This window comes from Lissotriton vulgaris, chromosome 3_1 (genome assembly GCF_964263255.1).
Source record: "Lissotriton vulgaris chromosome 3_1, aLisVul1.2, whole genome shotgun sequence".
NCBI classification, from domain to species: Eukaryota; Metazoa; Chordata; class Amphibia; order Caudata; family Salamandridae; genus Lissotriton; species Lissotriton vulgaris.
Genome location: NC_141689.1, coordinates 1,379,242,932 through 1,379,269,591, shown reverse-complemented (window position 1 = coordinate 1,379,269,591; position 26,660 = coordinate 1,379,242,932). Strand labels below are relative to the sequence as shown.

General features: G+C 46.6%; 1 protein-coding gene across 2 annotated transcripts in view; it reads left to right on the top strand.

The window, feature by feature from the left end:
* TMOD1 (tropomodulin 1) overlaps window positions 1-26,660 on the top strand; it is a 725,670-nt gene that overhangs the window by 685,997 nt on the left and 13,013 nt on the right. Inside the window, exon 10 of one of the 2 annotated variants that reach the window (XM_086961851.1) lies at window positions 23,938-23,996. The exons of the other annotated variant lie outside the window; for it this stretch is intronic. Coding sequence (XP_086817977.1) covers window positions 23,938-23,996 — 59 coding nt within the window. The remainder of the gene's footprint in view (window positions 1-23,937; window positions 23,997-26,660) is intronic. 2 annotated transcript variants of the gene reach the window in all.

Sequence of the window (26,660 nt, the reverse complement as noted above, 5' to 3'; positions counted from 1 at the left end):
CACTCCCCCCGTGCTGGTACCTCCGTCTGAGCCCGATCCTGAGGGCCTCCAGGCACAAGGCCGTCGCTTCTCCCCGCAGAGGTCTCTCACAAGGGGGCCGCCAAGAGTGCAATCCGGTCTGAGGAGCGCCTCGCCACGGGTCCTGATGCCGCCAAAAAGGAGTTCCACAACATGGGGCTACCATGGCCCACTGAAACCCCGGGGTCGCGCCGCATCCGGCCCCGGGGGCTGCCCCAGGCCGCTATTTTCAGGCTCACTTAGGGTCCGACCTCCACCTACGTAGTCCCAGAGGGCCCAGTGCAGCAATTCAGGATCGTCGGGCCGCCGGTAGCCCCGCTGCACCGGACCGCACAGCAGGGGCCGACCCAGCACAGGCGGCCCACAGCAGGGAGTCAGGCTGATCTCGGGAGCGCCATGTTGTCCGCAGCCCGGCCGCCAGCTCCTCCAGGAAGAAAGATTGGTGTTCAGGTCCGCTGCGAATTCACTACGCGTACGATAATAAGGCACGGGACCAGGGGGGGCTCCGACCCCCTTTTGTGGGGGATAATCACCAGTCTGCCAGGATTAGGAAGGATTTCAACTCGTGTGGGCAGGAGCTGCTCTACTCCGCGTCTAGCTCGCTATGCTTCCAAGACACACCCCAAGTCCACGGTTGATTTGATATCCGTGAGCTCTCTCATTATCTACTCCATTATGAGGTTAGTCATGAAAGGTGGAGGGTGATTTTCCTTGCTGGCACAACGTCTGTAAAGAGGAGATGATGCACTGTTTTCCCCTTTGACATTCAGAACTGCTGCTAGGCCCAGTCGAACAGGACAGGGCAGGCATAAGACCTAGACCATAACAATTGTCTAAAAGGGATAGAATGGCCAGCACATGTGATAAGGACCAAGATCCTAACTGTAGTATAGTATGTATCAGGACCAGCGTAGAATTCTGCCAATGACCTTGTCTCATGTATACCGAGATCAATGCTTGTTCTGGCACTGAAGTCTCCAACACAGTAATGAGGTACACTAAATATGATGGGGCACAGAAAAAGATATGTAGTCCTTCCTCGCCCCCAGAGACAATCAGGTACTGGCCATACCAGCTAGGAAGATGCCCTGTCATCATGCTTTCAATATGTGTGATAGGTGGTTATGGTCTGGAGCAGATAGATGGAGGAACCGCATCCGCCTCTAGTCATCAGTGAGTAAGTACTGTGAACAGTAGGGGCCTCCAGGCCTAAACTAGTGGTGCGAGGCGACTGCCGGCTGGGATGCATCTTGCAGCTGAAACCTCGTATCTATCAGAGTCTAAGAGGCAATGCAGATCGAAGAACCAATGGCACTCGCTGCAGCAGCTATAAGGGTGATGTTGAACCGCGGCTGGGCCCTTAAGCAGACTATGCTGCGTCCAGCTATACAACACCTTCACAGTTTGGGGTGCTCGCCGGCCGAATTTCCTCGAAAAAGGCACCGCTCAGGCCCACACACACTCCAAAGCTTAGCCGCTACTCAGCTGACACCAGAAGTCCGAAGGTCTTCAGTTATAAGCAGGAAGGTGCTGGGCGGGTCAAGCACATCAACCGGAGTCTTCCATCTTGCTTGTGGCCAAACTCCACCCATCTATTTATGCCTTTCGTTTATCTACTCTGGTAGACAAACCAGCTTGATCCCTCCATTTGCAAAGATGGTCGTGGTTCTCAGGCCTTCTTCACATGCTTGAATGGAAGTACATGTATCTCAGGCAAGAACTTCTATCAATGGATGAGGAGGATTCCCCATCCCTGTCTGCAACTGTTGAACTTGAGCAGCTGGTTCTCCATCTACTAGGCTTGTATGCCAGTAGCCTACATGGAATGGCAGCTGCCACATAATCCGCCCTTGCCTTCAACATAATAGCCAGTGGTTAAGGTAATGCCACATAACTTTGCCCAATCAATTCCCTGACTTGGCCGATGGATAATATGTCATTCACCAGACAGCTGGATCAGCTAAATGAGTCATGTATGTAATTTTATACTTGTATTCCTAGATGAATCAGATCAGGGATTGGTTTTCCTCCTCCATTACAGTGGTCAAAGTGTTTGTAAGTGGCCTGTTGCATTTATGGCAAGTATATAGTTTACTGTCCAGTAGTTCTTTTAAAAGCAAGTGACTCTGAACTGTCAGCTGTCTGGTTTATTAGTGGAGTTGCTATCAGTTAATGCCTCCTCCTAGTTCATAATCCCTTGGGAAGGGGATCTGCCATTTTTGATCCAGATATCTGCTGATAACTTTCCCCTATGGGTTCCTGGTTGAGTTTCCAGGGCCAGCTCAGACATTTGTTTTCTCCTTTCATCTCTGATCCTTATTTTATTTGGTCCTTGAAGCCCTTATGTGGACATGTGTTTTTTGTGGCATGGACCCACTGCATTCCCCCAAGTACACCAGAGTAAGCAGAAATTATCCTTTTTTGCACAGCCTCCGATAGTTGCTGTAGCATGCCTTCAGATTTGGGAATCTGTAATCCTCCTCTCCACTGATCCGTGATTTGGTTAAATTCCTGTGGTCCCAGGTTGGTGTCTAAACCAACCTTCTTGAGTATTCATCCAATAAACATCTGTGGTGAAAAGTGTTATCAAAGTTGCCTGTAGAAAATGCGTTGGTACTTCCAGCGGTTACCCAAACCAACTCTACCCTCTGGTTTTGGTTTGCTAGGATGCCAGCCACTCTTGTATCAGAGGCATACTTCATTCAATACCTCCAAACACAACAGACACATCAGAACCACTCCTCTTCTCTTTTCTAAAGTAAGAAATGTATTTAGTTAGAAACCTTGGTGGGGCGTGGCTAGCCCCGATGATGGCAGACCCGGATTATAAAAGCTCCGGAGCCCAAGCATAATTATCCTGAATAAAACACAGAATTTAGACCTGGTTGCACTGTACCAGGTTGGTGGAGTGAGGAAAACGACTAGCGGCAACCCCTGCAAGTCGAAACCGCGCTGATTTCTGGCAAAAAAGCAGATCTGGGGGACGGCTGCTGGCTACAGAGAATCGGTGTAGCTGCGCATTAAGGAGGCAAGACCTGAGACGAACCTTGCGCTGCCACTTGGTTGCTGAGAATCATCCGAGTGGTGGATGTGGAAGACCTGATGGCGCAGGACTGACCCCGAGCGGAGCAGCGGCGGCTCTCTGGCTCTCGAGCCTGGATCCTGTGGTGTAGCCTGTGAGTGCTCCCGACCGGCCGGAGCTGCGTCACGGCGAGAGAGGTGAGCATCGGGGGAGGGCCTGCATCGCCCGCGAATGCGAGTGGCAAGCCCCTTGCTGGTGGGTGCTGCTCGCTTTCTGAGATTCCAAGAGACGTTGGAGCACCTTTCCCCCCATAGATTGGCAGCTCACACCGCAGTGGCCCGTGACGGAGAGGGCGACTGTGGACTGAAGACCATTTCCCTCTGCAGTTCCTTCCAACAGCCCTGAAGGAGAGGGGGTGGAAGTTCAAGCGGGGAATTCTCCCATGGGCGCAGACCGGACTGTATCCCTCAGCACAGCCTAAAAAAGAGAGCGGCACGCTCCCATTTCATCTTGGGGATATCAGGGGGATGATTGGAGCCTGGCATAAATACGGAGGGCAGAGGCAGGATCCGAATTTGATTTTCTCGCTGGTAAGGCCTGCAGGTGGGATCTTTTGGGGGGCACCAACCAGCACTTTGGGAGAAGGGCAGTGCAAACTGCTGCGGGATACTACACCACGACTTCTTCTCTCCCCCTCCCCCCTGCATTGAGAACTGACCGGAGAGCCGCCAATATCCCCGGTATGGGAGGTGATCCTCGGGTGTATGCTGATCACTGGCTGAAGTTGGACCCGAAACATAGATCCTGGCGATTCCATGGGGAGACCAGATAATCATGAACTCCTACTGCACCCTCAGCCCCTACAGCGGATTACACTGGCACTGGCTTCTTGAGGGTGGGTCCCACCGAGACTACATCTATGCAACGGGCCTGCCAGTAGGATTGATTCCGCCAGCCATCTACTCTAGGGCCCTGGCAGCGACAGGGGGAAGGAGAGCGCACGCTGCGCATTGGAACCGGGCCGCCATCTTCGCTGCTGCGGAGCCGCTTGGATAATAGTTAATGCTACGCATTACAGTGGAGGTGTGTGGCAAGCAGTGCTCGTACAGAGTCATGGGTCTCTTAAAAGGGAAAATACAGGAGGCAGCCACCGCTAACTCCCAGGACATGGATGAGAGAGTCTCAACTGTGAGTATGCAATCAGTTAATACCCTCCCACCTATAGGCGGCACGGGAGCCCCGGACAAACTGGGCTTGCCACTCAAAGAGGTGCAAGAATCCCGGAGAGCCATAGAACAGCAGATAGGCACCCTCACTACAGGTTTTACCCTACTCAAGGCAGAACATAACAAACTAGCGGACGCAGTGAAGGATCTCACTCCACCCTAGAGGACTTAGTGCCACAACATAAAGACAATATGAAACAAATCCAGGTCCTCCAAAAACAAGTCACGGGACTGATGGACAAGGTTGAAGATGCTGAGGGAGGAGCAAGGCGTAATAATGTCAGTGTCATTGGGCTACCGGGGCGAACTGAGGCAACGGAGGCAACCACTTACATGGTGCAATGGTTCTGCACGCATGTGGCCCCGGGGGGTCTCTATGATTTCTTTTGCATTGAGAGGGCGCATCGCATACCTTTGGGAAGCCGAGAATGGGGGCCCCACTGAGACCCTTGAAAGTGAAAATCCTCAGCTATAGAGACTGCGATCTGTTACTTCAAAAAGCATGAGAAAAGACAGAGATTCAATTTTAAAATTGTCAGATCTCACTATACCCCGACTACAAGCTAATGGTCCAGTCTCAGAGGTCCTCATACCAAGATGTGAAGAGAAAGCTGGGCACCATGAACCTCAAATATGCTCTACTTTTCCCTGCATGTTTGAAGATCATATTTGATCAGAAGACATACTTCTTTGAAAGTCCGGAAGATGTGGAAGAATGGCTGGAGGTTATGGACCCTACGCAGCTTTCAGGTAAATCCCTTCCGAACCCGCCAAGTGGTCCTGGGAAAATTAGATATCAACGATCTCAATGGACAGCCGGACCCACAGGTACATCGTCATTTCCTGGCCCGACACAGACACAGGCCCAAGCAAGCAAGGAGTTGGCGCTGGCAACTGCAAACACTTTTAGAGACAATTCCTCTTGCAGGAACTTGGGATCATCGGAACGCAGTACGGTTAGTTCAGACTCTGAGAACAGTTTAACACTCTTTCCTTCAGTGACACCTCAAACGACAGATGACCTACTGGGGCTGTAACCCTCTTGAGAAATCTGCAATGCTAGAAAATTCTGTGGATGAAGGTGCTGCAGACGTACACACCCCAGGACTAATATATCCCTTTTTTTGCTCTGGTTTTATGTAAGTTTCCTGATAAATGTAATGCTAGGCAGTATTTGTTCGGGCTCGCAGGAGGTCTTGATTGCATGTTTCTTTACATGATGGCTGTGGCTGCCAGTCCCCACTTTGCGAAGGCTACAGTTAATTATGTATTAATTCAACGGATGTTTTGTTTGGTCTGGCCTGGTTTAGTTTATAAGTGAGACCTGTTATTGTGTTTAAATTTTGGGGTTACAGGGCTCTGGCGCAATGGAATTGTTATGTCCCATAATGCTGCAAGGTCCACCACCTAGAAGAAAGGAGGTATGGTTAACTTAGGATGCAGGCACTTGACAAGTATACATTTGTTACTTGGAATGTCCATGGGTTGGGCTCCATACACAAACGAGACCTGTTGCTTTGCAAATGCTTGTTCTGTAATCTTTGTCCTCACAGCCGCCACCGTCCCATTTCCCGGTCTGGTTTGACGTCGGATGGCCGTACCTGGAGAAAATAATGCCAGCGAAGCCTCACACTCATGACAACTCCCAGCCTCACCCTCTTTGAAAATTGCCTGTGTGTCTGCAATGTCCAGAGACACCGCCCTCTCAGGGGAGTGGTTGAGTTTTGGGATTGTCGGCAGTGCATCAAGGCCCACACCAGAGGTTGTACAGAGGATGCCTGGGGGAGGCAGGGGGGCTTCTGACTCCCCCTGAGTGGGGCTCTTGTGCTGCTCACTCCACAGGGCTGTCTCTGTCGTGTCTGTACTAACATCACCGGTCACCAAGGGATGAACGTGGATTACAAATAGGCTGGAAGCAGAGGGTTCCTGCAACATTCGTTATCCAGCAAAGTGCTCACCACTGGGCCTCTGGAGCAGGGGATTACACCTGAGACCTGTTAACACAGTGTTTCAAAATTGTCACTTCTGAATCAACCTTCATTCCAGCCGAGAGAATGTGCACTGAGAACATGTACTTCTCTATTCCTGGTGCTGAAGTGAAAGCGTCTTCTGCCAAGATCACTCATGCTGTCTGTCCATCTGATGTACAGACTTGCTGCGCACTCTCCCAAAAAGAATCCAGATGTAAAGACTGAATGCTTCCTCAATTATACAAGTTTAATGCAATCACTGGGGACATAAAATCCCCATTTCACTGAAGAGACTTAACTGGACTCTCTTCTGTCAATCACGTGTCACAATCACTGAACACTCAGTCCCATGCGGTCCGGGGATCCAACAGTTCTTCATGGAAAAGGAGCTAAAAAGGGAGAGTCACGTCAGTCCAGGAGACTCAACCAAGACACCTCTTCATACATAGCAATGCCACGCTCTGGGCACCCAGCAGTGTCTCAAAGAACCCACCCTTTGGGCGACACCAACACATTTTAAAGACAGGATGACGCTCTCAATAATCCAAAAAGAATAACAGTCATTTATCATGGAGATGTTCAGAAGCCACCACATATCTGACGCCAACTGGGGTAACTCACCCACAGAAGCCACGTGACCCAAAGATGTGTATGTCCCGATCGGTAAAGCTGGGCACGTGCAGCCGCGAGCCATGGTATCCAGAATGTGCGTCAGCAGTACAAAGCACATGAACCGTGTCCACAGGGCCTTGCAGCGCTACTTCTCGACAGTTAACAGCGTGTCAAGCTTAGCGGAAGATATTCCAAAATAATTTGTAAAAAAAAAGTGCACATGCTCCACCGAAGTGAGAAGGCACTGACAACGGGAGGGAGGAGGGAGGGTGGGGTAAACAAGGAAAACAACGGGAGGGAGAGCGGTAAAGACGCCAAAGCAAATCGTGCCTGCAGTAAGAGAAACTGAATTCAAATTAAAAAAAATGCTTGTGCGCTTGAGAGCGCTTTGTCACCAAGACGGTGCCCACCCGGCATTTGCCCCGAGTGCACTTTATCTAATTATTTACGGGGCCCGTTTTTAGGTCCTTTGCGAGTGCCCACCTCGCATATATAATTATATTTTAATTCGAGGGTGCCTACCTCTCTTGCCCCCGAAAGAAATCACCGCCGCAGCCCTGCTCCGTGAAAACCGGAAGTCAGGCACTTTTGGCTGAGACGGGGGCGGGGCCTGCAATCCGGCAGGAAGTCCCGCCCGCCGCCACCGAGGAAGAAGTGAAGCCGGCCGACTGATGGCCTCTCCGCAGCCCGGGGCTCCCATGAGTTGAGGAGAGTCCCGGGGCTCCCAACAGCAAAACAGCCAGAGTGTTGCGGGGCTCCCAGGTGCTGGAGGGAGCCCCGGAAGTGAAGTCCTGCCCCCTGGTGCCGCGACGAGACGAGACTGCCGCAGAGAGGAGCCCGATCCCCAGCAACAGCCCGGTGAGTGCCCGACCAGCGCTGCAGAGGAGACACGGAACACGCCGAAAGAGCCCGGTGAGTGGGAGGGGAGGGGGGTGTACGCGCGTGTGTTCGAATGTGTCTGTGTGTGTGCGCGTGGGTCTGCGTGTGTGTATGCAGTGTTGTGTGGCTGTGTATGTGCACATGCGTGAGTGTGGAGTGTGTTTGCGCATGGGAATGAGGCACGAGAGGGGCACAGCGATGTGCGCGCCCACGAGGTGAAATCTGCGCTCTGCGCTCGTGCACCCTCTCGTGTCCACATTCCCAAATACGGGTAACATTAGTTGTCTTGCTGACAGCATTCAATGCTTTCGCATTGAATGCTAGGTCAGCTCAACCTAAAAACATAGAGGACACGCACAACTATTATGTCGGGGAGCAAATGTGTTTTTTCTCCAAGAATTGCACCTGACGGAAGTGGAAGCCACAAAAATTAGGACGAAATGGAGAGGGCAGGTCATCTCCACAAACTACTCTACTTTTGCCGGGCGGTGACTATCTGGACAAGGGGAGGGGTGTCATTCATCATACAGTAAAAGAGGGTGGCTACACAGGGAAGATGCATCTTCCTACATGGCACATTAGATGGAGTGCCGGTCATCCTTGGGAATAATTACGCTCCAAATCACGATCAACATAAATACTTTGCAGGCTTGAACTCGATTTTGGCTGGATGGGAAACTTATCCATGGATAATAGGGGAGGATTGTAATACTGTCATGGGTGTCAATATGGACAGATCACACCCCCTCTTGGGAGACACAGGAGCCAGTAAACAGGCAGAAGCATTATGCAATTGGGTGGAGGGCTGGTCCCTTAGTGATACATGGAGGCTTTGTAGTGTAGTTCCTATATCCATGATATGCTCTGCACATTGGAATAATATACCCTATAGTTTTGACATAGGACTGATGTCAGTTTGTCTCTATCCAGTACATTAAACTTAATTACTTGTGTGTGCCAGCTAACTCAGTGGTCACTAGAAACTTCTCGAATAAACAAGAAGGGATTCGTTTCTGACAACCGCATAAACATGACAACTTTGTTTCCCTTAGAATCGGAACAGTCTCAGAATCTTGGAAAAAATAGATAACAGTTTAACTCAGTCAGTTGTGCATGCTTCCTTTTTACAGAGTTTACACAGAAATAGGTAGACGGGCGTTCCAATAAAAAGGGTTTATTGAACAGTCTTATTTCTCGTGCAAGAGATATGAGCTGCTACAATCGTAAGACATAATGCGAAGTATAATACGTACAGCGTCAGCAGTAAGATAAAATAATATTGCAATAGCATGGTTTGTAGCTATGACATATATTCATAAAAATACATACATAAATAACACAGGCTAAAATGTGAATAATCGCAGGTGCTTTTAGCTAGTTCTACCCCAGTGTACCTTACCTAAGTGTAGTATGAGGTAAGAAGTAGGTGCTGTTTATCTATAGTCTAGTTTAGGTATAGTTAAGATTGGTGTTGCCAAGATTTGCCAAAACTCCCTCTAGGTTCTAGTCTGCTCCATACCTTAGAACAGGGGTCTTCAAACTTTCTGATGCTGAGACCCACTTGTCAAACTTTTTTAGGAGTGAGGACGCCCTCCTGATAAAAATTTCTAGAAACTGGTACTCCTCATCATCGACAATCGTAAACGCCCCCAATTCCCACACAAAATAAATTTTTACAGTGGGGAAATATTAAACAGTGTTTGGCAAACCAAAAGTCAGTGAGCGTGGGGGCGTGGTCAAAGGTGTAGCTAAAAAAAGGGCCTAATTTATGAGGAATTGGGGTTGGTCAGCGCTGCAGATCCACTTGCTGCACTGCCCTATGCCAATGTGGAAGGGCAGGAATGCATCATATTTATGAAATACGGGGCATTCCTATCGTTTCCCTTTGCGTTGGCGCACAAATTGCTGCCTAGCACCAACATAGCAGGATTGTTTTTGTGCAGTAAGGGCACCTTCCCTCACAAAAGTAATCCCGAGAGAAGTTTCCTCTTTCTATGTGAGGTGCAGAATGCAGCACACATGGAAAGAGGAAAACAAGAGGAGAAATGTTTTCACTGGGGATACCTACATTTTTGGTGCCGCCCCAGGTTTAAGTGACTTTGTAAACATGGGCCAGCATCACAATCCATGAGTGATGCGTGGGAACCCCCACGCAGCGCACATGGAACACCCACGCAGCGCACATGGAACACCTCTTTGATGCAGAGTTAGGCCAGGCAGCAACTTGCCCGGCTTTGTCTTATTCCATATCTATGAGGCCATGCAAAGCCATGCAGGGTGACTTTGCGCCACCTCATAGGTATGGTTGAGACGCTTGCGCCCCAGAGCGTAAAAGAAACTGGTGCTCTGGTGGCGCAAGCCTCTCATAAATAAGCCCCCAAATATTCTGTATGTTTTTTAGGTCTTTCACCATCAGGTACCTACATATAAAATTAATGGGCAGTGTAAATTAAAAATAAATGTACAAAGTTGTTACTCAGTGGGAAATGCGCTGTAGTACATTATAAAACCTCTATTAGTTAATGCACTGCATAGATCTGTGTGTAACCAGAGAGACACAGAATTCAATCTTGGTTGGTGCAGTGGAGAGTAGTGAATTTTTAGTGCTACGTGATCACAGCCTGTGACAGAAAGCACTGTGAGTATGTAAGTCGTTATTTTATACTTGCATTGCATTACCCGCAGTAAAATATAGACTAATACAAAATGTATAAATAGTTTTAAATATAATGGTACTTCCAAAATTTAGATTTTAGGAATACCAGGGCTTATGTAAAGCAAATAACTTTCCCTTCAACACCTTCTTAGGGGTACTAAGGGCTGTGTAACTTCAGTTATGATTAAAAGCAAACACTTCACAGCCCAGTTGTTAACTCTCTGCACTACCTCTCAAAAAAGAACTCTTTGTCATCACAAAGGTTGGAGTGATTCACCGGTCTCAAGCTCCCTTTACATTTCCAGACTAACTAATGGGGCATATTTGCATTTCTTTCAGGTGGCCAGGCACCCTGATACAAAAGCCTTTCACAGAACAGGAGACTCCGCAGAAGCATTATAAACAATCGAAATTAGCTGACCCAGGACCGTTCTCCTTTTCCAAGCAAATGTTTTTTTAAATCAGGTAAAGTGAGGCTGGGAAATGTGCGGCCCCCTTCCCAGGGCTCCACGGCCCCCCTGGGGGTCGCGCCCCACAGATTGAAGACATCTGTCTTAGAATGAGAGAGCTTGGAATCTCTTTCTAGGTCTCGATCTCTAACACCCCGCAAGGGGAGTCAGAAACACTGGAGCTGGATTCTCGGCGAGGAGGATGACAGCGTCTGGTCAGTGCATCAAGCGGGGACTCAACTTCCTTCCGAACTTGCCGTGGCGAGCCGTGCAAGTATGCAGCCGTGACTTGCCATGGTAAGTGAAAGTATATTTATACCTTGAAGGAGTTTAGGAATGCCGGTATTGACGTAAAAGTCGGACAGAGGAACGTCATGAATGAACCCCTAAGGAATAGATGTTCATGCATAATAAATGAGTTCTTGGAGAAATCAACAATTCAAGCAAGGGGAAGTCCTAAAGGCTTAAGAGTCTGGTTTTCCAAGAACTCGTTGTGACATGGATGGACGGATGTAGGTGGCATGCCTGTATTTGGTTAGCATGGATAATGCCTAAATAAGGATTGGATTTCTATGCCTAAATAAGGGCAATGTGAATTGTGCCTATATAAGGGCATACCTATATACTGTATCTAAACCGAGACACAACAGCTTAGGAACTCACAACATAAGGAATACTCCTTCTTTTCCCCGGTACATCACCTACATATCAGGATAGACAGGATTGTGTGTTCCCACTCCATAGCAGACCAGGTGACTTACACTACTAACCTGGTGAAAACTTTCTCTGACCACAACGCCTTGGAGACGTCCTTTAGCTGGGGCAGAATACCCACCCCGGTTCCTACATGGAGATTATGGACCCAATAGCTCGAAGACACTGTGTTTCACAGCACGCTCTCCACAACACTTCAAAATTATTTTACAGAAAACCGGAACACTGTCTCCACAGTCTTAGTCGAATGGGACGCAGTAAAAGTGGTTATACGGGGAACAGCAATTAGTGCCACGGTGGTAGCCAGGCAGGAGACACAAAGGAATCTGAAGGACATTGAGGACCCCATGTCAAAATTTGACCAGGAAGCAGCAGACGACCCCACGAAGCAGGTTCCACTGCAGGAAGCACGTATTCTACATGCAGAACTGCTTGAAACTCTCAGATTGATAGATTATAGGTCATATACTCAAATGCGGCATTCAGACGCATACAAAACGGGAACCCTTTTGGCGAAACTAATAAGGAAAGACCCTCCCACTACTATTATTAGCTCTATCAACCTCCGGGGGGGCACTGCAGACACGCAATATGACATTAATGAAGCCTTCAGTACAAACTACGAAAAATTATACAGTGCACCGCTCTGCTCGGAGGGGTCCCAAACAGACAAATTCCTCATGGAACTGCCATACCCACAGACACCGAGGGGTATGCAGGAGGTCCTGGCGGGACCCATTACTAGGTTGGAAATCAGGGCAGCAATAGGTGGGCTCACGCGTAATAAGTCACCGGGCCCGGATGGGCAGCCGGTAGAATTTGTCGCTACATTTTCAGAAATACTAATACCACAACTGGAGGTGATATATAACAAGTCGCTTGAACTAGGACATCTCCCCTGTACCACTGCTCAAGCACTGTTGATATCGCTGCCCAAGCCCGGTAGGGATATATCAGATATGTCGGGTTATCGCCCTCTGTCTCTTCTATGCATTGAATACAAAATCCTAAGTAAAGTGTTAGCTAATAGAATTCAACCATATCTCAATAAGCTGATCCAAATAGATCAATGCAGATTTATACTAGTTAGGACCACGTCCCTAAATATACGCAGATTACATCAGATTATCTCTACAGATCTTGCACAACACCCACGTGCTGGCTGCATATCATTAGACATGAGACAGGCACTGGACACACTGTAATGGGAATACATGTTCGAAGCTATAGCACGCTTCGGTTTACCCCACGAATATGTCCAGTGGATAAGGCTATTATACGCAGCTCCAACGGCAAGAGTCAGATCCGGGAAACATATTTCCAGAGAATTCTACATTCACAGGGGCACACAACAAGAATTTGATACTTTCAGTTAGGTGGGAGCGCACCAGACACGCCCCAACAAAATTACCTTTAGCATGATGGTTCATGTAGTTCATTACTTCTCGCTCAGTTCAATTCAAAGTGTTCATAGCCAGTGCTGTATTATTAGTTTCAATTCGTATCCCTAGACACGTGTTTCGTGATTCCTCAATCGTCAGTAGGGAAAAAAAGCAAAGTTCATAGATTGCAGGGCATGCTGCCTTATCTCTCAGGACCAGTTCCACTCACAGCATGAAGGTGCAGGCTCCCGAGCTCGTCAGCTCACAGGAATTTGATACTTTCAGGGAGGTGGGAGCGCACCAGACACGCCCCAACGAAATTACCTTTAGCATGATCGTTCATGTAGTTCATTACTTCTCGCTCAGTTCAATTCAAAGTGTTCATAGCCAGTGCTGTATTATTAGTTTCAATTCGTATCCCTAGACACGTGTTTCATGATTCCTCAATCGTCAGTAGGGAAAAAAAGCAAAGTTCATAGATTGCAGGGCATGCTGCCTTATCTCTCAGGTCCAGTTCCACTCACAGCATGAAGGTGCAGGCTCCCGAGCTCGTCAGCTCACAGGAATTTGATACTTTCAGGGAGGTGGGAGCGCACCAGACACGCCCCAACGAAATTACCTTTAGCATGATGGTTCATGTAGTTCATTACTTCTCGCTCAGTTCAATTCAAAGTGTTCATAGCCAGTGCTGTATTATTAGTTTCAATTCGTATCCCTAGATACGTGTTTCATGATTCCTCAATCGTCAGTAGTGAAAAAAAGCAAAGTTCATAGATTGCAGGGCATGCTGCCTTATCTCTCAGGACCAGTTCCACTCACAGCATGAAGGTGCAGGCTCCCGAGCTCGTCAGCTCACAGGAATTTGATACTTTCAGGGAGGTGGGAGCGCACCAGACACGCCCCAACGAAATTACCTTTAGCATGATGGTTCATGTAGTTCATTACTTCTCGCTCAGTTCAATTCAAAGTGTTCATAGCCAGTGCTGTATTATTTGTTTCAATTCGTATCCCTAGACACGTGTTTCATGATTCCTCAATCGTCAGTAGGGAAAAAAAGCAAAGTTAATAGATTGCAGGGCATGCTGCCTTATCTCTCAGGACCAGTTCCACTCACAGCATGAAGGTGCAGGCTCCCGAGCTCGTCAGCTCACAGGAATTTGATACTTTCAGGGAGGTGGGAGCGCACCAGACACGCCCCAACAAAATTACCTTTAAGGCTTATTATTATGCATGCCAGCTGCAGTGGTTATCCTATTGGATGGCAGGTCGTAACCTGCAGGAGATCGGATACACATCCAGACACATAGAACAGGGAGTACTCCACGCTCCACTCTTACCCCATAACAAACCATCCCCCCCTTTACTGTCCACTCTACTACATACCGCATTGCAGTGTTGGAAGAAGGCCCTGAAATACACAGCTAGTGGTTCGCTTTATGCTGATAACATCCCACTAGTGGGGATACCGCTGGCGAGTGGCAGGCTGACGACACAGGCACTTGGGCCCTGGTTGGAGGCGTGGGTGGAGACTGTTGGGGCACTTTTTGGTGAAGGGTCACTTATGGATCATGATACCTTTACACATGGCACAGGAGCACCTAACACGCTATATGTAGCATATGCAGCTGTGCTGCACTATGTTTAGAGACAGTGGTCCCCACAACAAGAGGAACCCCAAGTGAATGAGTTTGTTAAAGCTCTTTATTATATGGGACAAGGCAGCCATCTCATTAAATGGTTCTATATTAGTATTCGTGCCCATGCAGGAATCCCTCTAGATTCCACTCGAACGCAGTGGACAGAGGACATAGGACGGGAATTAACGGACAGAGAATGGTTTGACATATTGGAATACCCGCGGAAGAAACCGCGCAATGCCAAGTTTAAGTTTATACAATGTATGATTGTACATAGAGCTTACCTGACACCGCATAGGCCATAGAGAATTTATCCGGCCACTGCCCATCAATGCCCCTGATGTAAAATGCCAGAGGCAGGTCCACTTCATATATTATGGGTGTGCCCACGTCTAGGTGGGTTTTGGGAAGGAGTTAAGAAATTGATTGAAGATGCTACTCACCTTTCGGTGGAAGGCGCAGCACTGGAGTGTTTATTGGGTATCCGCAGACGTAAGAAGACACAAAAGGTCCAGCTACGCTTCTTGGACTTGGTGCTCATTGTTGCAAAATGGGCCATTACCATGCGCTGGAAGTCAGCCAGTGCTCCTACATTACGCATGTGGCATAGCGAACTGATCAGGTGGGCAGAAGCTGAAAGCGCTGCGCTGAGTAGAGAGGAGGCACGCGGCCTAAGGAAAAATGCAATTTCCCTAGATTGGGACGAGGGTAAAAGCATGTAAAAACAACATACCCCATGATGCCTCTGATGTTCCACATACTCAGTAGTAGATGGAAAACTGAGATTGTTAAGAGTAGCTAGGCACTACTGGTTCTGTATGTAGCAATATTACAACTGAGCCTGGGGAGGTGGGGTGGAGTTAATGGGTATTAGTTAAATAATGACATTTAGGAATGGTTTGCATTCTGACGTGTAGAAGGCATACTGTGTACGTAACCCCCCCCCCTCTTTTTTTCATGCACGTTTATTTACGCTTTGCAGGTAGTTATCGAGGATGATGATACTCATTGTATGGAAGCAGTAGTAGTAGTTACTTTATTTGTTGATTAAGAAAAATCATTACAATAAAAAATAAAACACAGTAGGTTAGGAAAATTATTTTTGCCATTAGAACACATATACAGTTTTATACTGAAAAGTTAGCAGCAAGAATTAAAAGTACCTTTGCTAATCAATAATTAAAGTACAATTGTGCAAAGATTTTTTTTTAAGTAAAGTGCATTTGTGCTAGCGGCTGGAGGACAATTCCAAGAACTATTATTACAAATGAAATAACTTTCTTCTTCGCAGGCCCACAAGATACAGATATTTGTGCGTTTAAAAAAAAAATTAAAACCATTTTTCTTAAATCTCTAATTTTTTTATCCAATCACTGTAACAATTTAAAACCTTTTAAAACTTCAATTCAGAGTCGCGCACAGAACTTTTAGGAGCAAATTATCATTTTGGCATTAATGACTTTGATGACATGTTCCTGCAATACCATTGTATGGAACCATTCTAGATAGAAGCTGTATAATCTCATAAGATAATGTATGCCATATGCTTATTACTTGATAACAAGGACAAGAAACAATAAAAAAAATGTTTGTTAGTTAGAAAACTTTAGGCAAGCTAAGCTCTCTAAAGGGTGGTTAGTACAGCAGATAATTTGCTACATAAACATTTAGTGCAGGTGTCAGAGACAGATGGCCCAACCAATGCCATCATTTATAGTTTGGAGGATTTGTGATGCCCTGACCACCCTATTTAAAGTGTATTGGCATATCAGACCTGATTTTCTTTGCGGAGAGGGAACTCCGTGGCAATAGAGACAGAGTTCTCTTCCTGCCAAAGCTATGGTCCACCTGCCTGATTTAAATTTTGTGGTCAAACTCCTACAACAGCTCGATGGAGTAAGTGCGGTGGAGGTTTGGCTATATGTTTGCCCACCTAGTTTAGCTGGGCAGACACATACATGTTTTTCAATGCCTGTCACTGCCAGGAAAATCATGGCCAGAAAGGAACACTGAAAAGTACTGGATGCTGCACTCACCATGGAAGAAAACTCTCATGGCAATGTAGGCTATGTGTGTTGTTTTGTTTTTCAAAAAGAAAATCCCGCTTTGGGATTTTCTTTCTGGAAAAAAAAATAACTTTGACATACGGCCCGTCGTGTTTGTCCTGCAAAGTGACAATGCATTGGCAGGAGCGCTGTAATGGTGGTTCCCGTTAATGCATGAAATGTCCATGGTGCAATTATACACTAGGGTGCAGCCTTTATGTGCCTATGACCAGACCCCACTCCCAACCTATTACGAGAGATAGCCCCACTGCACAGCAGGGTTGGTCATAGGTGCCTGCCATACCTGTCGTGGGCTCTCGTGCGGGTCCTTGAAGTTAACAGAGATAGTCTTTCTTTAAAGTTTTGTTGGTGGTTTAAAAGAACGTGTTGTTGCTTTAGGCTTTTGTTATTTATATTCTTGAGGTGGTAGTGTTTTGGGGGTATTTTTCTATTTTTGCAACTGTTGTGGCACATTACGACCTAAAAACTTTAAACATTTGTTTGCACTGAGGGAATTTCTTGTAATTATTTTCAGTCTTCTGATTGCCAGTCCTGGGAGTGGTCTCTCCACATCAGATGTTAGTTCTGCCTTCCATGCAAAAAAAGTGCAAATATGCTGAGATAAGGATTTTAGATCACATTGCTTCCATGTGACCCTCCTGGCCTTTCTTTCATTTTTCCCAGGGGAATATGTAAAATGTATTCTTGCAATGAGCCTTTAGGTATTTTTCCTCCTTCATCCTTCCTCCAGTACAGATATTTTTCTCATCCTGACCTTCAAAAGAAGGTCCAGGAGCCTGCTCTTCAGCCATGTTACCCATTCATAAGTGTCCAAGCAGCACTGCTTTTTTATGTGAACTGAACAAGTGTCCTGTTTTTCACAAAATGGTTGAGCAACGGGCACTTTCCGATATGGTGAAAGAATATAACAACTTCAACCAACCAGTAGCACACAATTCCCAAAAGTCCATGGATTTGGCTGGAAGTCCGCAAACATCAGAACAAATCCCACTCTCATTGCTAGGCATATCGAGTACGTGGTCTACATTCTTGAGTTCAAGTCCGTAGACCTCACACACCTAGAATGGCTAGCAAATGAAATCGAAGGTGACCCAACAACGATCCAAGAGTTTTAGAGTCCATGCTTTCGGAACAGTGAACGCGGACATCTAAGAGGACCCATCGTGGATCCACAAGTTTTATAGTCTCAGGTCTTGAGTTTACTGCAGTGAACTCGACACACAAAAAATGGCACCCATAGTCCTTGAACTTGGTACCCAAAGATCTCAGACTATTGAGGTTTACCAAACATAGGTAAACGAGTTTCATAATCCGCAACCTCAGTACCAAGACCACAGACTTTGGAACACAAAAACTCAGGAGTTGGTGCCTGTTGGGGCGCATGAGAGGAGAATCCTGGCCCTGCAGCACAATTCTAGTTTTTTGCATTATTAAACTACATGGTAGGGGGCAGTTGGGGTCCTCTCACCTACACCTGGGGGTCAGGATATGCCCACGCTGCCCCCTTATGTGGCTATTTAAGTTTTTTTTAAAATGTATGGACACTCAAATATGACATTTACAAGGTGATGGATATAAATGATGGCTATAAATGCTTAAAACAATATCAGTCACTGTTGATCCCAGAGTAACATTGCAATTCAGTGTTTCATCTGACAGGTACAGTTAGAAAGGGTATATAACAACAAAAGAGAGGTTTACATATGTCTCAGAAGCCACAGAGACGGAGTCAACTAAAGAATGTACCAACCAGCCCAATTTGGGAGGATAGGAAAGCCCTCACACACTGACCTAGTCAGTGTCATGCTTCATCATAGGGCCCCACCTCGGAGGTCGAATACCTCCTTGGTGTGCTACGACGCCAGGAGACCGCGGAGCAGGTTTGTGTGATTAGGCGTGTAGTGAAAGATAAATTAAAAGTGTCTAGTGGGTATCTCAAAAAACTTTATTGATAAATCCCTTTAGCACGATTTAAAATAGGACTTATGTGATTGAATTTAAAGCCAAGAGTAATGGGTTGGTTTAATTCATGTTTAGATAGTCAGTCAACATTTTTCAGCCTTTAATTGGTTTGAATTTACCTCGGCATTCGTCAGGACTAGTGTAACCCCGGTGGTATGGATTCTCTAATCATCCACCCTACCTGAGGACGTGAAAGTGAAAAAGAAAAAAGGTGAAAAAGTGCAAACAAAAAAGGGGGTGGACATTTGTCACATCCCAAAAATCCTGAATTAGGATATATCTGCACCTGCGAGAGAGAAAAGACAGACACACACAGACATACAAAGATGGACATTTTGTCAATAAAGGGTATGAATTCAAGGATCTGTCTTAAGGTGCTCCGTAAAGTGGCGGTGCAGTGTCTATTTAATTAACACTCAAGTTAACACCATCCATATAACCCCAAGGAGGATTATACCACTAACAGTAGGAAGTGAGGTGTCAAACAGTGCTGTACAGCAGTAAAAGACTGTGTAAAAATACACATAGGGAATGGGGGAGGTTAAAAATGGCTAGGTGATGGTTAACACTATGAGAAATCAATGGACCAAAGGTCGGGTGACATACTCAAGTGTATAAAGCCATATTACAAGTTATTCTCACTTTAAAATTTGGCTACATCTCCAAAAATGAAGCAGACTTTTTAGACAGCAGCAGTGATGTAATTCCGTATTTCTACACACTGCCTAAAATGCATAAGAACAAGCTTCCACCTCCTGGTCGTCCCATAGTATCTGGAATTGGTTCATTGTTGGAACCCCTCTCCAGATTCCGTGATCATTTTCTAAAACCAATTGTGCAATCCACACCTACTTACTTGAAAGACACTAAAAGTCTATTACAACTCCTAACCGATGTCACCTTTGCTGAGAACTCTATCACACTGGTAACATTAGATGTTGAAAGTCTCTACACCAGTATCCCACAGGACAATACCATCAAAGTCCTAGAGGCCTCACTGGATGCACTAGATTGGAACTACCAAACTCCGAAGACGTTCATCATCCAGGGTGCAACGATAGCACTAAAAGAGAATTTTTTCTCCTTCAAAAACCAACTATTCCTTCAATGCTCGGGGACATCTATGGGCAGTACATTTGCCCCCAGTGTGGCCGGACTTTATGTGACAGACTTTGAGTCCAAACATATTTTACCAACCTCCACCAATTTTGCTGCTTCCATATTATTATGGAAGCGCTACATTGATGACATTTTACTACTTTGGACTGGTAGTGACAAAGACCTCCAACTATTCCTAGTTTGGATAAATACTCTTGATCACAATCTAAGATTTACTCACACTTCGAGCAAACTGAAATCATTTTTTTGGATGTGGTAATCTCTGTTGCTGGTACAAACCTGATCACAAGAAATCATTGCAAATCTACTGCGAAAAACAATTTACTAGAATTCACCAGCTTCCACCCTCGCCCGTTGAAAGAAAATCTTCCATGCGGACAGTACCTCAGACTGAGACGTAATTGCAGCACCCTTGACAATTTCAAGGAACAAGCCTCGGAACTAACTGTAAAACTACAAAATCGGGGCTACCCCAACGCAATTCTCAATAAAGGGTTCAAAAGGGCAAGAAATCAACCAAGAAGTGCTCTATTGGAAGATAAACCAATTGCCTCAGACGAAATACCTCTGACGTGTGTTACAACCTTTAATAGCCTGTCAAACATAATGAAAAAAACAATCAATAAGCACTGGAAGATCATCAAGTCTACCAAAAGAGATTGGGAAAAACCTTTATTTTCTTTTAAGAAATGTCGCAGCCTTAAGGACGCCTTGGTGCATACTCGTCCCAAAGAAAAAATCCCTCCTAAAGACCCGTCAATCACAGAGGCTTGGGGTTTACCCCAAGTCACAGGACATTACCCTTGCACAGATTGTAGTGTATGTCATTTGACAGAGACCTCAAGAACACTTAATCTGGAAGAAGGCAAAGTATGGAGACAGATGTCACACACTAACTGTAACTCAATGAACGTGGTGTATCTAATCACGTGTCCGTGTGCCCTCAGATACATAGGTATGACCACTCTCAAAATCAAACAGCGGATTTGTGAACACCGCAGCAATATTAGGTGCAAAAAAACAACCACAAAGCTCAGCAGACACTTTCTTTCCAGTAATCACACGACTAATGACATGAGATGGACGATCATTGAAACAGTCACCGGCACAAACAACATTACGAACAGGTTGTTTGAAAAAGAACAACGGTGGATTTACCGTCTTGGTACTAACGTTGAAGGACTGAATGATGATATTCCTTGGAATACAGTCCTTAGACACTAATACCTAACCAGCCTTAAACTTAGTCTATCATATGCTGTCACTCTCGCTCCTGAGATATGAGACACCACACTGATTGGTTGCAGTAAATCTATGTGTGTTCACCCATACGTGGGGCAGTTACATTAGCTCCATGAATAACGATGCACAACCAATAACACAGGGTATGACACATCTAATTTATAATTGGGATGTATAATCAATGATTAATCTTCTATCTATCGCAATTGCAAAGATTAATATACTACTAATGACCCAGTTGTCGTGGGATTTTGCTCAATCTATCGGACCTGTAGAAATAAAGCACAGACAGGATGATGTGGTCTATCTACACTGAATACCATGTATGCTCAGTAAACCCTGCTAAGATGACGTACCTGGTATCGATAGTCATTGAGTAGTGGGGACGTTGTACATTTTGGTTCGCTTTGCTAGTCTTCGGATATCTGTACACTGCATAATTTTTCTTTACTGCTGCACACCACTTTCCCAATTTATATGCGCTTATTTACTTCCGCAATTGACAATATATGCGGATTTCTGCAGCATTTGACATCCGGTAAATCCGTTTGCTAATAGTGTCCTGTAACTCAACAGGTTTCCATAGTAACACTCTTTTGCCCTACTCGGATTGGTTCTATCTTCCAAACCTCGTTCCTACCATGGTAACGCATGCGTGAGACCTCTCACGCACTCCAAGCCTCTATCTGAATCAGGAAGCGGGCTCGACAACACTATCAGCCGCTTCGCAACAGATATCCATGGCAACATCCAATTACCACTTCGGATTGGACCTGTGATCCAAGCCTCTTTTCCGCTAGGTTAGCGCATGCGCAGGACGCATCTTATGCGCTCCGAGCCTCGCTTCCAACCAGGCCATGCCCACCAGGAAGCGGGCTCAATTACACAACTGCCCTTTAAAAAACATCGATCGACCGGGCTCTAGATCGTCGGGGTCCGGTCGAGAGCTAAAGCTAGGTGCTGAAGAGGGTAGCAAATGCTGAGGGCGTAAGTCAGCTACGTCTGCCCGTGCAACGCGCCAATTTACTTGTGGAAGACGTAACTAGAAGATCTGAGGTAAGTAACAAGCTAACTGATGGCTCTTCTATCTGATTCATTTTCTGTTTACAGGATGTGCCAGGGACGTTTCTACCCCCCTCCCGAGACCCATGGTGCATTTAGCGCCAAATTTTAAAGTGAGAATAACTTCTAATATGGCTTTATACACTTGAGTATGTCACCCGACCTTTGGTCCATTGACTTCTCATAGTGTTTACCATCACCTAGCCATTTTTAACCTCCCCCATTCCCTATGTGTATTTTTACACAGTCTTTTACTGCTGTACAGCACTGTTTGACACCTCACTTCCTACTGTTAGTGGTATAATCCTCCTTGGGGTTATATGGATGGTGTTAACTTGAGTGTTAATTAAATAGACACTGCATCGCCACTTTACGGAGCACCTTAAGACAGATCATTGAATTCATACCCTTTATTGAAAAAAATGTCCATCTTTGTATGTCTGTGTGTGTCTGTCTTTTCTCTCCCGCAGGTGCAGATATATCCTAATTCAGGATTTTTGGGATGTGACAAATGTCCACCCCCTTTTTTGTTTGCACTTTTTCACCTTTTTTCTTTTTCACTTTCACGTCCTCAGGTAGGGTGGATGATTAGAGAATCCATACCACCGGGGTTACACTAGTCCTGACGAATGCCGAGGTAAATTCAAACCAATTAAAGGCTGAAACATGTTGACTGACTATCTAAACTTGAATTAAACCAACCCATTACTCTTGGCTTTAAATTCAATCACATAAGTCCTATTTTAAATCGTGCTAAAGGGATCTATCAATAAAGTTTTTTGAGATACCCACTAGACACTTTTAATTTATCTTTCACTACACGCCTAATCACACAAACCTGCTCCGCAGTCTCCTGGCGTCGTAGCACACCAAGGAGGTATTCGACCTCCGAGGTGGGGCCCTATGATGAAGCATGACACTGACTAGGTCAGTGTGTGAGGGCTTTCCTATCCTCCCAAATTGGGCTGGTTGGTACATTCTTTAGTTGACTCCGTCTCTGTGGCTTCTGAGACATACGTAAACCTCTCTTTTGTTGTTATATAGCCTTAAACCGGGGAATAAGAGAGAGTTTCTCAATCTCCCTATCTCTCTATTTGTTTCTATACAGTTAGAAAGGGGCCAACCATATGCCAACCAGAGGAAATAAATCACCCTTGGTTTTGTGATTTTAAGGGCTCGGGCTTTAGAAGATTGAATTAACAGTGATGTTTGCATGATGCCAATGTTCATGTTGCTTCAGGATATAAAGTACTCATTGCCAAGCCATCACACAGTAGGTGTATAAATACCAGCACCAGATCAGGCCCAAACAACCCTTTGTTCCCTTTCCATCATCACTCCAGCATGCGCTGTGGAAGCGCCAAGACCACAGGGATGAAGTATTTCCCCTGAATTATCCCTCTGCCAGCATCCGACATAAAATGGCCCCCTCTCAAAGGCACTGCTGCATAGCTTATGTTCACAGTGCGCAGGGGCAACAAGGGCATCTGCCAGGGCTTCTGGAAGCACCCCAGGCTGCTCCTGGCAAGCAGACAGTGCTGCTGCTCTCCCGGACACTGGTACTCCTAACAGCTTCCACGGTGACCTCACTAACGTAGCCCTGGGGCTAACCCGTGTGACCTCATTGGCCAGCGCAGTGCGTGCATGTTGCCTTTGAAGCAGAATGAAGGTAGTATGAGCCCAGCAGCCTGGTGATCTACAGCTCAGGTACTATATTAGCTGACACAGCTTCGGGCCATCTTGATCTCTAAATAAATGATGCTAGCCTGATTTATAACGGTAGTGTCCGAAATAAGATGCACATATATGTATTTGTGTCAGTTTTGTGCTGTGTTAAAAAAAACTGTTTTCTTGTTTAAAAATGTACATTGGCATTCACGTCCTTGTTCAAGAAGTGTTCTCATTTAGTTCTTGTTTACAGCTCGTATGCACCGGTCTGACGGTCCATGGCATAAAGTTTCAACTCTGCAACGGGATGATGTATAAGTATAGACAGATTTTTCTACGTGTCTGTTGACCACAAGCTTACCAAGTCTTGGCTCACTGGCGGTGCTCTCTACTGCCACCTCCTGGCTCTATGTTTTTTTACTGTATCTTCTGCCTGTTTCTCCTTCAGATTTGTGTAATCTTCTCTATGGCTACGTTTTGGCGTTTCTTTTTTTTCTCGGCTTGATACAGCTCTGTTTTAAAATCGCTTAGTCTCGAGAGCACTTAGCCAATGGTTCAGAAATGTCAACATGATGTGAGGATAGTAAACCTTGAAATAGGCTTAATGGAATTGTAACATTTAACGAGGTGCACATTTTCGCAAACCACAAATCTGTTTTCAAAGTAGCACTTACGAGCAGCCATAGTTTGTGGTGTATATATTTTTTGATAGTTCCGGTTCAAATACATCAGATGCTTTTCTCACAAATGAGAGTGTATTCTTCTATTATGTTCAGACCTCACAATATTAATGGGCATGAATTCAAAAATATATTTTCCCCCATCTAAAAAAAATGATTTAAACATGTTAATAAGGCAGAACCTGGTAATTGAAGGGGAAAGTCACCCCAACATGTTTACGTATTAACCCAAAAATAACCTTTGATTTTGTTATCAACACACTGTGAGAAGTTGGCCCGATATGCAACGTTCGCTATTCTAGCGACCGCTATGTATCGTTCCAACGACCCTTATGGTGTTTGGTTGTAAGTCAACCTATAGACCAGCTATCCTAGTAGCGTGGATACGAGCAGTCTAAGGCTAAAGACTCGAGAGGGCGCGTTAAGCCAGCTGTTTACCACACAAGTACCCCTTGAACACCCAGTGAAAGGACACCACACAAGTGTTATGAAAATAAACAGGATATTTATTAAGATTCACAACAGCCCTGGACTCTTTATGAGGACAGGGTACTAAGCACAAACCAAATCTCTTAGGAAAATACTTCAAGTGCACAATTAAAACAAGTGTCCGAGGACACGGAAAGTTTAAGGTCTCGGGCGGACCCGATAAGGCAAGTCGGAAGCGAGGGACTCGGGACCCTAGAGTAAAGAGGCTATGCAGGCACCGAAATGCCGAGTTACCTAGCCACGAGGGCTGCGGCTGCACAAGTCTTACAGGCGTCGGGGTCTTCGCTGACGAGCCAGGAGCCAGAAGAAAAGGAGTTGCTGGCCGGCGACCAGTGATGAATAGTTCGTAGGGATCCAAGCCTGGATCAGAGATTGGTGATACCTGAAAGCAGAGGGGACCAAGTTCGTACTACTAGCCAGTAGTCAGAGGGTACCAGGAAGGCACCGGTTGGCCGTCACCTCGACCAGGTGAGTGGGCGACGCTAGGCTCTGCAGTCTCACGGACCAGGAGGCGTTGTCGGCGACCACGGTGGAGGTGCGAGCTGTCCCACGAAGGATGATGCTGTCGGCGTCGCTGGGCCCAGGATGGGGCAACAAGCCTTGGCAGATCTCAGGGCCACGTGGTGGGCCTAAGATGGCGTCTTGAGTGGACCAGGAGGGCCCGGGGTGCTTCTCGCAAAGATGGAAGCAAGGGCCAGTCTGGAGCAACCAGACCAGCAGTGTTGATTGTCGGATGTCGTCACAGAAGGGCACAAGCCAGCGGCTAGTGACCAGACAACGTGCTGAGCAGCGAGCAGAAGGGCCCCACGCAGATCGTGGAGATGCTGGGAGACTGCACTTCGGTGCTGGAGCGGCTCAGGGTCGGGGCTTCTCGGACCCCAGAGCACTCACCAGGGAATTACTTCGATGGTCGTGCTGGTTAAGAAAGCGTGCAGGTTTTGATGATGGCCGGTCCCTCGAGGTCTCGTCACACCCACAGATCACAGCTGAGCTGATGACGTGGGTAGAGGTCAGAGGTGCCAGGGAAGCCGGTTCTCGTCGAGCTGGGCCGTCGGATCCTTGAGGAAGGACTTGCAGCAAACCGCAGAGTTCTTAGATGGTGCCTGCTGATGCAGGGTGACTACTCCTTAGTCACAAGGGAGAAATCTTGAGAAGAGTCTCGAAGTCCTTTCGTAGAAAGTAGTTCTTGATTCAAAGATGATCTAATTTGGAAGGGTCCCCGCTCCGGTCTTTATCCTAAAGAAAGGGGTGGGTACATGACTAGGTCCTGCCCTAAGGGTGGGACCAGGAAGGGGGGTAGTTACACCCCTCTCCCCTGCCGGACTTTCCCCAGGCCAGGGCTGGCGCCCCTGGAACTGGTTCTGACCGGCAGATGCGTAGTGAGCACCGGGGTGCCACTCCGCAGTCACCTTCTCGCAAAAGCCCTACCTACCCAGAATACACAAACCCTGTCTGGGACGGTGCGAACACCGCCCTCGACAGGAAACCCTTTGTCCAAGCTCTCCTCGCTGGAAGGACTCCCAGCAGCAGGAGGTCAGACTCGTGTCTGTGGTGGCAGCATCCATTTTGTGGAGCTGAGGCTTTAGTTAACTTTAACCGGGGTTCACAGTTACGTACATGTCGTGTCCCTCTAGAAGGGCGGAATGCTAACCTCGTCGCCAGAATTGGTGAGGGGGCAGCATCCCGATTCGTATGACACCTTACTCGACATGCCTTGATAACGCGACACCGAAGTTACCGATGTGGTACGCGTTATCATGGAACAGCCATTGGGTCTTGATTCCGCAAGCTGCAACCGGGCTCGGCT